At 34.4% G+C, this 15,408-nt stretch overlaps 1 protein-coding gene across 6 annotated transcripts in view; it reads right to left on the reverse strand.

Annotated features, from left to right (window-relative positions):
* Gria4 (glutamate ionotropic receptor AMPA type subunit 4) overlaps positions 1-15,408 on the reverse strand; it is a 342,372-nt gene that overhangs the window by 211,081 nt on the left and 115,883 nt on the right. For all 6 annotated transcript variants that reach the window (XM_058586584.1, XM_046466478.2, XM_058586593.1 and 3 more), the window contains exon 4: positions 4,116-4,355. In XM_058586584.1, the coding sequence (XP_058442567.1) occupies positions 4,116-4,355 (240 nt within the window). The remainder of the gene's footprint in view (positions 1-4,115; positions 4,356-15,408) is intronic.

Genomic DNA, 15,408 nt, shown 5'->3' on the forward strand with positions numbered 1-15,408 from the left:
CAGAGGAATTTTAAGTGGCACCATCAATGATAGATGTCTGTTGATGGATTATTAGCAAATGTTGTAATTAGGAATTGGAGATGGAAAGAATAACAGGAAGAATGGTGGCTACAAAATGTGCTGCAGACATTGAACACTCAAGGCCAGTTGGCAAGAGGAGTATGGCTACCCTGATCTACCCCACTTCACTCCTATCTGAGATTTCAAAGGAGCAAATATCAGTAATTTTACTTTCGTCTGAATTGATTTCAATATGTTATATTTCTCTGAGTTATCAGCTCTGCCATCCTATCCCTCTATATTACTCATGAATTAAAGTTCAGAGGGTTCTTAGGCATTTTATTAATCAGGGCTTTATAGAGAACAGAACCATTAGGAAACACACACACACACACACACACACACACACACTTATTATGAGGGATTGGCTCATATGATTATAAAGGCTAAGTAGTACCATAATCTACTCTGTGAAAGATGGAGGCCCAATGGTATAGTATACATTCAAGCCTAAAGGCCTAAGAACCGAGAGCCAATGGCAAAAGTTTCCATCCAAGTCCTAAGGCCTAAGAATCAGGGAATGAATTGTGTGAGTCATGGTGTCAGTCTGAAAGCCTGAGAACCAAGAGTGCCAAAGTTTCAGCTCCAGCATGAAGAGAAGGTGGCCCTTCCTGGACCTTTTAGTTGTATTTGGGCTCTCAATGGATTTGATGACACCCACTCACAGGAGTGAGGGTGATCTTCTTTACTCAGTCTACCAATATAGATGCTAATCTTTTCTGGACATGCTCTCATAGACATATCCAGAAATAATATTTTACTAGTTATCAGGGCATTCCTTAGCCCAGTTAAGATGATGTGTGAAATTCACCATTACAGCACCCCTATCTAGTAACAGAAGAGAGAAGGAATCAGATTCTCAGTGTGCCTGAAATCATGTTGCTTATGTGCTCAGTATTTTATGTTCCCAGGGAAGGAGGAGAACAGGGAAAAGAAAAAGGAAATCTGACACTCTAAGAAGAACATGGAGAAGAAGAGAACTGAAGAAAAGGAAAATAGGAAGGCTCTGGAGTGATTTATACAGACTTATTATTGAAGAATAAAATAAACCTAATTTAAAGGTGTTTCATGCCCTTCCTCTTCATTTGTTCATTTTTAGTTACTTAGATCTTGACTTATTCCAAAACAATTTAAGGCAGCATAGAAATAAAAACGTGTGTGCAGTAAAACACAAAACATAAAAATAAAATAAACATCTCCCTTTCCAAACAAGCATACTCCTCTGTCCATCTCCTCATAACCTCTTGCACTGGCTTTCCACTAGAATAGCAGCATATAGACTTTATCCCATCCAAAACATCATTTCCTAGGTTTCTGAAAACATATTATGTAATTCATAGAATATATTTTTGTAAAAGCAACCCTAACAAGAAACAAAACAAACCAAACTAAACAAGCCAAAACAAGTCAAAGGAAATTTTCTACTGTATGCTTTGGCAAACATCTCTCTGCTACGAACAAAATTTATATAATGTTACAATATATGATATTGGATAAAAATATTTAGCAAGTCCTGAAGTAACACCACAAGCCTCAAAAACATTAATGCACCTAGAACATTGAGAATAAAGCATTCAAGGAAACCCGGATTAAGCAAAATATGCAATCGTTAGCCATCACACATTCTATTAAAATTGCTGTCCATCATAACAAGTTTGGAAAATAGCAATAGTGATCATTAGAATTTAAAAATTTTAGGATTTTTTTCCTCATAATTTCTTCCTTAATCATAAAAATAAAATAAACATCTCCCAGAAATGGCCAAAACCACATCATAAACATTTAAGATTCTGGAGAAACAGACACAAGTAAAAAAAAAATATATATATATATATATTCCTTTGAAAAGATCTATTTCATGTGAGAAAAATGGCCACTTTTCATATTATATATATTTAAATAAATATCCTTTTTTGCTTGATAAAAAGGACATCATATTAATTAAATTTGAAGAAATGTTCAAGGTTTCCATTACCAGAAAATCAATTTAAAACCCCAAATTTTCTAAACATTTACGTTTAAATTTAAATAAGAATATTACCTTGATCAACATTATAGTCAACATTTTTCATGGTAAGAAAACACATTTAATTCATGAAACATTGTTCTAGATGATTTTTAAAAAATTTTGGCTCTCTATTAACTTGATCAATAGTATAGCAAATTAATAAAAATGAATTATATAATCTGTTATTAGGACCTACTTATTGTCAAGCACTTCACTTGTTTAATTAGTTAATTCATTTTATGTTTATCTCATGCTTATCAGGGCATTACTATGCCAGAAATAAAAGGTAAAAGTGTAATACAATAAAATAACTGCTAGAGTTATACAATATAATAGTTATTGAAGAAACACACTTTTGGGGAAGAAAAGATATGCAAGATATAACTTGCATGTTCACTAAGTTATTTTCTAACAGAAAAAATATTAAGCATGAAGAGATTTGGCAATTTCACTCATAGTGAAATATGCTATCTTGTACAATGTGTTCTTAAGAATATTCTTTTTTTTTTTTTAAGATTTTTAATTACTAGAAAATAATGCCATGTGGTATGGCTAGGTTCCCTTATATCCAGAGAGAAGTAAAAGTAGGCTGCAAGCTTATAGAAAGTATAATGATGATAGTTTTTTGAGCTTGTTTCTGAAAGAGAAAATTACCAAAAATTCTAATACAAGGAATGTACTAGGAATATCATAGGTATGACATCTTAAATGATATACTGCTTCTGTCTAATTAAATACCTAAGTTTTAGGGATAAAGATGAATTCATTTAATGAGTTCATCTCTGAGTAACAGAAATGATACTTTGGATCTTTGAAGGTGGATAACACACACAAAAGATTTATTTTGCTTTTTTATTTTTTTTACAAGGGAATAAAGGCATTTATTGTCTTTACTCTTTAAATAGACAGAATTCTATTGAATGATGTTCTCAAAATATTGCCTGTTTCAACTTTTATTATAACTTCTCATCTTCTCGTAACTTTTAAGTCTACAGGAAAAGGACTAAATACAAAACCCAATCCCTAATGTTCACTTTTAAGTATAATATTTTGCTATGATTCTAGTCAATAAATAAAAAATGAACCTGAAAAAAATGTATATATAAACTCTGTAAGTTATGCCTGCAGGTGAATCCAACTATCAGACATTGTACAAAAATGAATGGATTGTCAATAGGGTAGTGTGTTGGTTATTTACCTTGTCTCTCCAACACAAAATCATGACTATGTAATCAAGTTTCCATGAAGACCTACAAGAACAGGGTATGGAGAACTTCTGGATAGCTCAGCATATGGAAATTCCAGGAGAGGGGTGTGCCCAGGGAGATTATGGAAGCCCCTGGCCCCATGTACCTCTTCCATTTGATTGTTTATTTGTATTCTTTGTAATATCCTTTAAAGTAAGTGTGTAAGCACAGGAAAAATGATTTGTGGAATTCTGTGTTTTCCTGGCAAAGTGACTCAACCCAAGAAGGGGTCACGGGAACCCTGATGTGTGGCTGTCAGTCAGAAGCACAGGTAAAATAATATGAAATTTGTGGTTGGCTTCTGAAATGGATGGGACTGAAGTCTCAACCTGTTGAATCTGATGTGTTTCCAGGTATACAGTATCAGATCCAAACTGAATTACAGGAAGCCCAGCTGGTGTCTGGTGGAAAATTAGTCAGAATTGTTGTTTAGTGTGTACATAAAAACCTCCGCATATTTTAGTGACCAGAAGTCACAAAGTATTCTGTGTTGGTTATTGTGTGATTATAGGAAAAGCACCTTAGTTTATTTTTCCTATCCACATAGTTATCTTAATTTTAATAAATTTATAGATCATGGTTTTCTTATTAGTATTTTTTTGTGGATTGTAAGAATATTTTTCTTTTTAGTTAGAAGTTTCTCCCTAGAGTCAAGGTAAAAATTCTGATAATACACATCAACTATTTTCTGATTTTAGCAAAGTTAAGGATCAACACATTTTGCTAAATCACACAAGTGATATGAGGCCATTTCACAATAAAAGTGAGTTTCCTTGAGAGAGTAAGGTATTAGGACTTACCCCTGTCTGTGTCATACAGGAAGACAAAACAGTTCCATTCATAGTGATCCAGCAGGCTCAGGAGTGCTCCTCGCAATGAAGGTCTTAGCTGCAGCACAAACTGGCTCTCCCCCTCAGTAGGGAAACTTGGTGTGATGAGGGAGATGTGTAAGGCGCTGCAGAACGAGGTCAAGGTATGTACTGACCTCTTATCATAGAGTCCAAAAATGGCAAATACTCCTCTAGAATACTGGGAACAGACTGGAAAAAAAAAACACAAAATATTAGCATACTTTAAAATTGTTGACTTTGTATCTATATCCTACAAAATTTAAAAATCACTGAATCATTGATGTTAGCAATATAATACAGAGTAAAATTAAAGTGTTCAATTAATTAATTTTTTGTTCTTGTATGCAAAACCATGTATTGAATGAAGCTGATCTGATTGAAAAGTCCTCTATTAAAAAGCCCTTTTGAGGGCTGGGGTTGTGACTCAGCAGTAAAGCACTTGCCTAGCACATGCGAGGCCCTGGGTTCGATCCTCAGCACCACATAAAAATGAATAAATAAAAAGCCCTTTTGAATTAAAGGGAAATATAATTAAAATGAGGTAATATATAGCCTTCTGTGATAATGTAGCAGATCCTATGGTAGAGATTTTAAGTGTGATAAATCCAAATGTTTCTCTATACTTTTTCTGTTGCCTGAAAAATATAATGAACTTTTGGAATTTTTGAGTATTAATTGAAGAAACCTTTAAATTATCTTCTTCCTAAGCTATATGCTCATCTTCTCTATTCTTGGATTGGGCAACATTTGTTGACAACTAAATTGTTATGTTTTTCTGCTTTTGTAATCAGTTTTATTTTTATCACAACCTTAGAATTGTCTTGTATCATTTTTGAAAACAGAAGTTGGATTTTTGGGAAAGTCACTCTTAGGATATCTGAGTGGTTTAGTGAATCTGGGAGAACTGCATAGCTATAGCACAAAGACAAAGCAATTCTAAAACCCATTAGACCAAGACTGCCTGAGGAAGAGAAGCAGAGGCAAAGCAGTGCACGACTTCCCCTGCCTTTCTGCACCCTCTGGTTGTTACAAGGACAATGAGGCAACATCACAGAATGCTCTATTCCTGTCCAATATATTTTGCTCACTCTTGACATGGCTGATTTCAGGAACAAACTTGGGTGACTTTTTCTGGTTTATTTTTAAAAGGCATAGATCTAAAATAGGGGATCCCTGTTTTTGTGTTCACACAGAAAAGCAAGAATGGATTCCAAATTCTTATAATTCTCCTTGTATGGCTAACTAACACTCATATTTCTCCTCAGTTTATATAGCTAGCTTAAGAAGTATTTAGTGCTATAAAATTTTTGTGTTTGGACTTTAGTTGCTAGTTTTAATTGTTAAATTTATTATGAAGCCCAGAGCATTGGATAAGCTAAAGGTACTAATTTTAGTGGAAGTTTATTATGATATAAATAAATTTTTCTTAAAACAGGCACTTGCAAAAATTATCTTAATAGAATTTAAATCTATTTTGTACAATATTTGGGTTTTAGGAAATTATAAAGCATAATTAAATGCAGATAATTTACTAAAACCTAGAAATTTTTCTTTCATTCTTATTTATTATGCTTCTTGAAATTGCAGAAAGAGTCTAAGCATTCTAATTATGACATGTACTAGAAATGTTTTATATATATTTTGAAGCCCACATAAAGGACCCAAGTCTATATTCAAGTGGACAAGACAAGGAAGAATTGACATTAAGATGGAGAAGAAGAAAATTTTGCTAAGTTCAAATCCTAATATTATCACTTAAAAGCCAGATGATTTGGTGTAAATTATCTTATTTGCATTAACTATGAATACATAATGTGGAAAGAATTCAATGAGAATATGTAAACTTGCTATCATGAGGTCATATGCAGCAATCAGTAAATGGCAGATTTTAGCACAAATTGTATGCATTATTATAGTTTAAGTATTTCTGTTGTTTGATAAGAAAGTAAAAGTAATTGAAGATAGATTACTACAGTTGATTTAAAGTCAAGAAAGGAGATTTCAGAGTCTATATAACAAATGTAATTTATTTTGGTATTGTAGTAGAATTTATAAAGAAGTCTATCAAAACATCCAGTCTAATTCTATGAATTATAATTTGGAACTAGAATTAGGAACTAGAATTTGATCACATGGGTGGATTGACCAATTAGGAAGGCTTGTTCTGACAGTTTGGCTGTAGTTTCTTGCAAGATACAAGGATCAATCATAATTTAATCATTAGGCATCTTGAGATTTAGTGTGATTCATTTCTTGTAACATAAGAAAGCCAGTAAACCATTGGCAGGATCAAACTCTAACTTCACGAATACCCCACCACGGCTTTGGGTGTATTATGCAAATGCTGTGCATATAAGTTGTAACCTGGAGTTACTAAACTCTTTCATATTTTCTTGTTGTCTGGATTTTCATGCAAATTGTGATTCCACTTTTAATCTCTACATGGTAAATAATCTGATTCAGTTAATTCATTTGTTTTGGGGTGATAACCACTGAACCCAGAGTCTCATGCATGCTAGGTTGGCATTCTATTACAGAGCTATCCTCCCAGCCCCAGGTTCAAAGGGTTTTTATTTTACTCTACTGAATAAAGTAAAGTCAAAGAGCAATAGAATTCAAATCTAAGATTCTGGCTTTCATTTAGTACTGAAAGTACACACAATCTTTAACACTTGTTCAAGAAAATGTAAGCAAACAGGATTCACAAATCATGTACATTAACTTGCTCATGAATAGAAAAAAAGCATTTGCACAATCTTGTCTGCTATGGCACTTTAAAACCATACTAGTTCCATGCTTTGTATTCCACACAGTGTTTTTCTAGGAATCGTAGGAGGTCCCCAAAAGACTCTGTACAGCTCTCCATAGGCCCTGTTGGACAAAATAATAGCATTTGTGGCCAATGCTGGACCCCCTTCCTTGGTGCCCCTCTTACCTCTAAAACACTTAACAGCTGTTCTGCTTTCATCTTTTAAAAATATTAAGCAAATGCCTATGTACAATTTTATATATAAAAAGTATTAAGTACTAAATAAAGTTCAAAAGCAACTAATATGCTATGCAAAAAGTCCCTCTACTGCTTATTCCTATTTTCAATCTAATCTTTATGGCTTCCAACTTTTCTGCTGCTCACTATATTACTTATTGCAGTTTACTCTTCTGGGACTCAACAAATTTAATATTTTCTGATATTTAATCACCGTTTGTTTATCTGTCTTCATTTGCATCATCATACATATTTATTTTTCTCTTTTTCATAGCTATCTGCCATTCTGCTACTATTTTTTATACTTATTTTGAAAATACACTAATGTCTCAGACTACATAACATTGCTTTTGGATGTATTCTGTCACTCACATTTTATTTTCCCTCTGCAAATTTCTAGTCATAACATCATTCTTTCAGACTTTTATTTTTGCTATTTAATCTCAATCCCAGGCTTGGCGGGTGAGGGTTATTGAGTTTTCTGTGCCTGAGAATAGGTTGTCATTAAAACGTTCAGTGTTATTATCTTCATGTGATACCCTGAACAATATTTTATTTGGTCCAATAGTTTCAAATTTTAAAGTATAATTATTTCCATATTTATTATTGTAATCTAGCTTTGAAAGCACTCATAAATCAAAATTTTGTTGGACATCTCTTATGTCATCTCTGGTTGCTTAGCATGCAAGTAATTGTTCAAACAATGGAATTTATTAGACTATACAAAAGTACACATAAATTAATGAAAATAAACAAGGGTAAATATGAATGTGGTCAGAATATATAAAAGGAAAACAAACTGAATTTTAACGTTCTCACATAAAATGACAAAATAAGGCAGAATTAATGCTTAGTCAATGAGTAGATGCAATATTAGATTGATATGTATTTTGGGATAATCAGGATAAAGCTTTCAATGAACTAATCCAATCATAATTTTAAGTGTCTACTCTATATTCTGCTTCACTAATGAGATCACTTGGATCATGTATTATGTAAATAAACACATAATATAAACACATGGAAAAATTCATTCATCTTTCACCTGATGGTGTCAATTAATTATGTCTTCTCATCAGATAATCACCCAGTTTCATTCCATATGCCATATTCCATATGCTTAACTAAGTCAAATTATTATATAATTTGTGACTTGTAGTTCTATATCACATACAAATAAATTGGCATGGTCTTAGCTCGGTATGTCCCCACCTGTGGCACACAATCCCAGAGGTGTGCTGAATTCAGTATGCCCACTGCAGAGTGGCACAGTGGTCAGAAAGAACACAGTCCACTTCTCCTTTGTCTTCAATTTTCCTCCCCTTAATATATTTCTCTAACTCTTTCTTAAACTTAATTCTTTCATTTTTTTTACAAGAATACACAAAACTTTTTAACCCTATGCTTCCTCTCTCATAGCCTTTGCAGTCCCTTTAATTGAAGGAATTTTATATTCAGTTTTTTTAACTCATGTGATGCCTACACTTCTCAGCCACCTAAACCACTCTCTGCTGAGAGCCATTGCCAAGTAGGAATGACACATCGCAATTTCTTTGTCAGCCTACTCCATGTTGCTTAGAGGAAGGACTCTCCATGGTGGACCCAGGTTTTGCAGTGACTTTGCATGAAAGGTGACCTTGCTCAAGGACCAGGGCGGATCCGGGTTTAGGGTAGATCAGGGTTTAGGGTGGATCGGGATTTAGGGTGTTCCCGGGTTTAGGGAGGTTCCAGGTATAAGGTGTACCCTGCTGGGAATAAGGTGTATCCTGCTGCCTCAGGTGCGCCCGCTCCTTGAGTTCCCCTTGAGTTCTCACGGGATTCAGAGAGTATATGGGATTCAGAGCCCGGTGGAGAGTGTGGATTTTGCCCAGAACGTGGATTTCCCCCAGAACGTGTTTGTAGAGTGCCGGTGTGAGTTCGGGAATAAAGAGTTGCTGTTTGAATCTACAAGGTGTGTGGTGGCTCGTGATTTTGTGCCCAGCCAGACTGCGGCAACTCTCATCAACTTTGTTAATGACCCAATATATCTTAAATCTTCTAATTTTGCTCCTATATTTCTGGGATCCTCTGCTGTGTTTGATATTTTTGGAAACTTCTTTTAAATTTTTCCTTGCCTTGGGTTCCCAGCACCACAGCTATTCATCTGATACCTGGGCATTTCTTGCTCTCTGCTCCTTTATGGTTTGTGTACCTTGTAATTTTCTTTTCTCTACTCACCTCTTCTTTCTAAATACATATTTCAGTGAACTCATCTAAAGTTTTGTCTTTAATTACCAAGTATGTGCTCCTGATCCCCCAGGTTATACCATCTACTTCAAATCCTTCCTTTGAACTACACAGATCAGTATGTCTAATTGTCTTTCACCACTTGGGCACAATGGTTTGTGACTGCTCTATTAACACAAAACAGTGATTATATGTGACTTCTGAGACTATGACTGTCCTTCTCTGGGGACACATGACCTTTGTATCTAGCAGCCATACTGTCAGGAGAACCACAGGTGATGTGAAGAGGTCCACATGTTAGGTAGTAGGAACCAAGAACATAGCAAGGTCCTGGGTTTTCTTTAAACTACTTTTAAGGAAAATGAATAATCAAATAACTTATTGAAAAATAACAGGTGCACAAACCTTGAGTATAAGCAGGTAGAAACAAAAGGAGCCAATTAAGAAACATGTCAAGAAAGAAAGATCAGTGGAATTAACTCCTGATAGGGTCTATTGGGGTCATTGTAAAGATAGGATTTATTGTCACTGGCTTCTCAATATATTTCAGAAGAGAAATTTCTTTAGTCGTGCAGGTGCAGTAAGGTAAATTCTATCAGGCAACTGACCCCAATTAAATTTACACACATTAAAATAGGATTGACTTGTAGATGAAGCCTCCTTGAATAAGATGGTTACCATGACAGTTCCAGAGAAGACCAGCTATAATCAAGACCTCCACTGCCAGAGTAAAAGAGGAGCTGAAGACCTGATTGGCAAAGGGTGCAGAAGGTTCTCAAGGTAACCCTAAAACAGCAATAAATTTGGAAACAGCACTGTTTCCTCTGTGGGTTCTCTGCTTAGAGAAGACTCACTCTTCCATTTGAGAATGCTTTTTGCCTAAGCCTTATGTTACTTTCACTTTAATTCTAGTAATAAAATTATATTCCTTGGCTTTTCTTGTTTGACTTTAACTTTCCTTTTGTCAGGACACAAAAACTGAGCTTTGTAGCTTCAGCTGTGACCTACTCTTCTGTGACACATGTAGAAAGGCACCAAGACACCTTACTCCTCAGTCATTGCTAGGTTCTCAACTGACAGCTAGATGGATGCTAAAGTGACGGATGCTCCAGCCTCCATTAAGCAGCTTCAGCTAATGTTTTATGAAATAAAGACTAAACCTTGCCCTATATATAAAGTCATGATCAAAAGAAATTATTGAGGCTCACACTTCAATCCCAGTGGCTCTGGAAGCTGAGGCAGGAGGATTGCAAGTTCAAAGCCAGCCTCAGAAACCTGGTAAAGATTTCAGCAATTTAGTGAGAACCTGTCTCAAAATAAAGTAAACAAACAAATAAATAAATAAAAAGGGCTGGGCTCAATGGTAAAGTGCCCCTGAGTTTAAACCTTGGTACCAAGAAAGAAAGAAAGAAAGAAAGAGAAAAAGAAAGAAGAAAGAAAGAAAGAAAGAAAGAAAGAAAGAAAGAAAAGAAAAGAAAAGAAAGAAAGAAAGAAAGATAGAAAGAAAGATCATTGCTATTATTTTAAACCACTAATATTGAGATTGGTTTGTTATATAAAAATACAAAAAAAAAAACAACTCTATTTGTACAGTACTTAGGAATAAGTGTAGACATAGTATACATTCAACAAATATTTTGTAGACAAATTAATGAATGTTGTTTGAAGTATGTGTAGTTTATGCTAATTCATATCTCTCCCAGTAGGACACTATCTACTGAACTGCTCAAGTTTTTAAAATTCTCCCCCCCCAACTCTTTAAGAAATTCTATATTCTATACTCAGTTTTAGTTATTGCTCTTGAGTGTTATATTCATACTTGATACAAAATTATAAATTTAATAAAGGTGTCCACATTATCAAAATAACAAAGGACTTTTAAATATTTTAACCTCAGACTTTATTCTCTTGTTACACATTATTGTTTTTCAGTGTTACAGCTTCACATTTAATCATTTTAAACATTTTGCAGCCTCTTTCAAATATTTCTATTTCTGAAATTCTTGCATCTTACTTTGTATATGTCCCAATTTTTGTTCAAGGGGGATTGAAAATATTTGCTTTATAATTTTGAATTAGGAGCCAATTTTTTTAATTGGTTGTTCAAAACATTACAAAGCTCTTGACATATTATATTTCATACATTAGATTCAAGTTGGTTATGAACTCCCAATTTTACCCCAAATACAGATTGCAGAATCACCTCGGTTACACATCCACATTTTTACATAATGCCCTATTAGTAACTGTTGTATTCTGCTACCTTTCCTATCCTCTACTAAAGCTCTGCAAGAATTTTAAAAGGTCTGTTTTTCAGAAACAATTCTACAAAATAGTTTTTCATTTACTTCTTCTAATTGTTCTGATGTGTTTATATGTGCTATATGTGTTTGTGCATGCACATGTGTCTGTGAATTTCTCAGTTTATGGGTTCCTAGAAAATGTACATAGTATAAATTTGAACAGAAAACTCATGTGACAGCAGATCAATATATAAAAATTATCAAAGGAAACTATCGTGTTTTCCATGCAGAACTCAAGGCAATCCAAAAAGTTTCTGGGTTAACTTTCTAAAACAAATAATTCTAATTGCTCTTATTAAATGTGTTTATGTTACAATATCAGAAACTTATGGAGCTAAAAATCTTTGCAGCCTATGTTTCAAAGATACTGTGATCTAAGGTCAGAATTTCATTCAACTCTATATTGGCAACACCAAATTATCAATCTTAGTGATCAAGAAATTTCATTTTTCAGCAAACTTCCCCCAATTTCATAAGAATGCATTAGTGGCTCTTCCTCTTGTGTCATAATGCTCCATGAACAGGAATTTCTAAAAATCTGAATTTCCTCAACTATAGTTTTCGTAATTATTTTGATGTTGTCCATCTTTAGGAATAACCATGAGTTTCTTGAGAGTCTTACTCATCTTACATTCTCAAGAGATACATTTTTTTTGAATGTACAAGAAAATAAACTTCATATATTATCATTTTCTCAGAGACTCTATTACTTAATTACTATCATTATATTGTAATAAAAATCACTTTCTCGCTTTCTTACATACCAGGTTTATGCATGCTAATATGATTAGCCATTACATGTCTCATAAATATTTATAAACATTTAAACTTATTATAGCAACAATTGTTGGGCATTATTATTACCAATTCCTGTCTATTATACTGTAAGGAAGAAATGTACTAGTTTCGGATACCACTAGAAGAATGTGTTGAGTTAGCAAGCAAAACCTTGAGGAGAAACAGGAAAGTTAAGAGAGAGGAGGCTACAGAACATTTACATTCCTAAGACCATGACAGTGAGGTAAGGTGAGAACAAGGTTGAAACTAGGTTAAATAGGACAAATCTCCGCATGGATTGAACTCCCTAGGTTTCCTTCCTGATTGTCATAATTCTGAGGGTTCTCCTCATATTAATGATGTTTTACTAATGCAAGTGGTAGTTAGGACAACATATGAACTAGCAACTACATTTTCAAGTTACCAAAGAGGATTTTGAGATAAGTTTTTGCACCAGACAGAGGTGATCTTGTGAAGACTGTAAATTAACAGCCTGGCACTGGTATGCTAGTTGAGTACTGGAGATCTGTTCTTCCCTCCTGTGGATTAGTCAGTGTAGGAAAAGTGGCTGTTCTGTGCTTATCTGCTCCCTCACTTGCTGTGCCTTGTGGCTGTAACAACATGGATAGAAACCCAAGAATTAACCCACTTCCTGCTATGATGGCATTAGCAGGTTGACTCAATTTGTTACCATCTGATGCCTTGAATACTCTTCCTAACCTTTGTTGACACCTAAAAGTGTTAGAATAAGTGGACAGAAGGCTACAAAATAACAATGACAACATACTTCTTTTACATAGATGTTTATATTTTACAAAGGACTTTTACATATAGCCAATTATTATGATAATTATTCTGTTGTCATCATCATTTATATTTTGTAAGAAAGAACTTCATTTATTTGTGAAAGAAAAGATAGGTTATGGAAATTGATACAACATTTCAAATTGCTCATTTTAGAACTACTGTGCTCTTCTTAGGTAGATTATAGAAATTTTTTAAAAATTCTGGTATTAAAAGGCTTAATGACTTATTTATTCCCTTTTTAAAACAATTCACTGTATCTATAGCAACAGAAACATGACTAGAGTCAGCAGCTGGAAAATGTGTCATGATGATGGAATCAATAAAAACTAGAAGCACTCTAAGTACTATGAGAAAGTTGACCCAGAATTAGCTGTGTGACACATGATCAGTTAGTGCCTGGGAAATAGGAGGAGAAAGAATATTAGAAAAAGGCAAAGGTGCCGGGCTCGGTGATGCATACCCTTAATCAGAGGGGCTCCGGAGGCTGAGGCAGGAGGATTGCAAATTCGTAACCAGTCTCAGCAAAAGCGAGGCACTAAGCAACTTAGTGAGACCCTGTCTCTAAATAAAATACAAAATAGGGGTGGGGATTTGGCTCAGTGGTTGAATACCTCTGAATTCAGTCCCTAGTACCCCCATCCCCTCCCCCACCAAAAGGCAAAGGTATTAAAAGGGGAAGGGAGGGGAGGAGGGAAGGAAGGATAGTAGAATGAAACAGACATTATTATTGCTGTGTGTATATACGTGACTGTGTGACCAGTCATATGATTCTGCAACCCGTACACTCAGAAAAATGAGAAATTATATCCCATCTGATTCAAATGTATGATATGTCAAGGTCATTGTACTGTCATATGTAACTAAATAAAAGAAATAAAAAAATTTAAAAAAACACACACACAAAAAAACACTTTAAATTGCCTTTTGCCTTATATAATTTGTATAGTGTATATAGAGCACATTTACCTAAAAAGTGTCATTTTCTGACCTAAGATAGCAGGAGTTCCAAGTTTTTACAGTGCATCTGCAGTAGGGATCACCAGCTGGAAACCCTGACTCTAGAAAAGATGAGGAAGATGAGTTTTACTTGTTCCTCCCCGTTTGTTTGTTTGTTTTTGGTATGAACACTCAAGGTGAGGTGTTTACTATCCCTAAGCTGCAGCCCCCATTCCCCTTTACTATCACCATGCCACGAAAGGTATTTATGATTCCTGTAGATATTTTGAATTTAGACAATAAACCTTTGGAGTTTTCAACATAAAAACAATTGTTTCTTATTTGAGGGAAAACTGCATAAGGCAGTGTAAAAAGTGTGTTTGGCAGTGTTTCTTCCTTGCATCGTAGAAGAAATACACAGCAATTTTTTTTAAAGGCAATATGGATTTGACATTTCCATTCATTCTCTTATTCAACTAATGCTTATATACTACCTAGTTTATTTCAGTCACTGTGCTAAGCATTTGGAAGAAAAACACATTTCATATAATATTCCTACTGAAAAGAAGTTCACAGTCTAGTGGAAAAGACTGAGATATGAACTGATATTCCAAGATGTAAATATTTAATGATAGACAGGAAATTAGGAAGCACAGAAAAGGAGTATTCACAAAAGGGGAGGCTGGCAGGAGGAAAGCATACCTGTCTATGAAGGTGGGGCTGAAGAGCAGTGATTAAAGACAGAAGCCAAAAAATGGGACATTGTAGTAAACCCAGAACAAGATAATAATGGGGCAAATCAGAGCAAATGTGATAGGCACAGAGTATAGAGGCTGAGTCTGGGAAATATTTAAGAATTAAATAAGAAGAATCTAGTAAAAAGTATTGTATGAGGGCAATGAATAAGGAGGAAAAGAAAGATGAAAGGTTTGGTTTTCATCTTAGGTGAATGAATGGATAGCTGTTGCTACACATTGGGTGATAGCCAGGAAACTTGGGAAGATTTACTTGGATACTATGAGAGAAGTATGGGTTACCAGGTATTTAAAAACAATGAATTTCATTTCAGATATCAGTTTCAGGTTTCAGGTGTCTAACAGGTAATTGCATATAATATGAAGTGGAACTAAAATAATTGAGTTAAATATGTATTTTTAAGGAAGTGGCTATAAAATTCAATGTAAGATTCAGGAAGAATGTTCAATGA

This window comes from Marmota monax, unplaced genomic scaffold, assembly GCF_021218885.2.
Source record: "Marmota monax isolate L192 unplaced genomic scaffold, Marmota_monax_Labrador192_F-V1.1 WCK01_AAM20220418_F8-fsc00045, whole genome shotgun sequence".
Classification (NCBI taxonomy): domain Eukaryota; kingdom Metazoa; phylum Chordata; class Mammalia; order Rodentia; family Sciuridae; genus Marmota; species Marmota monax.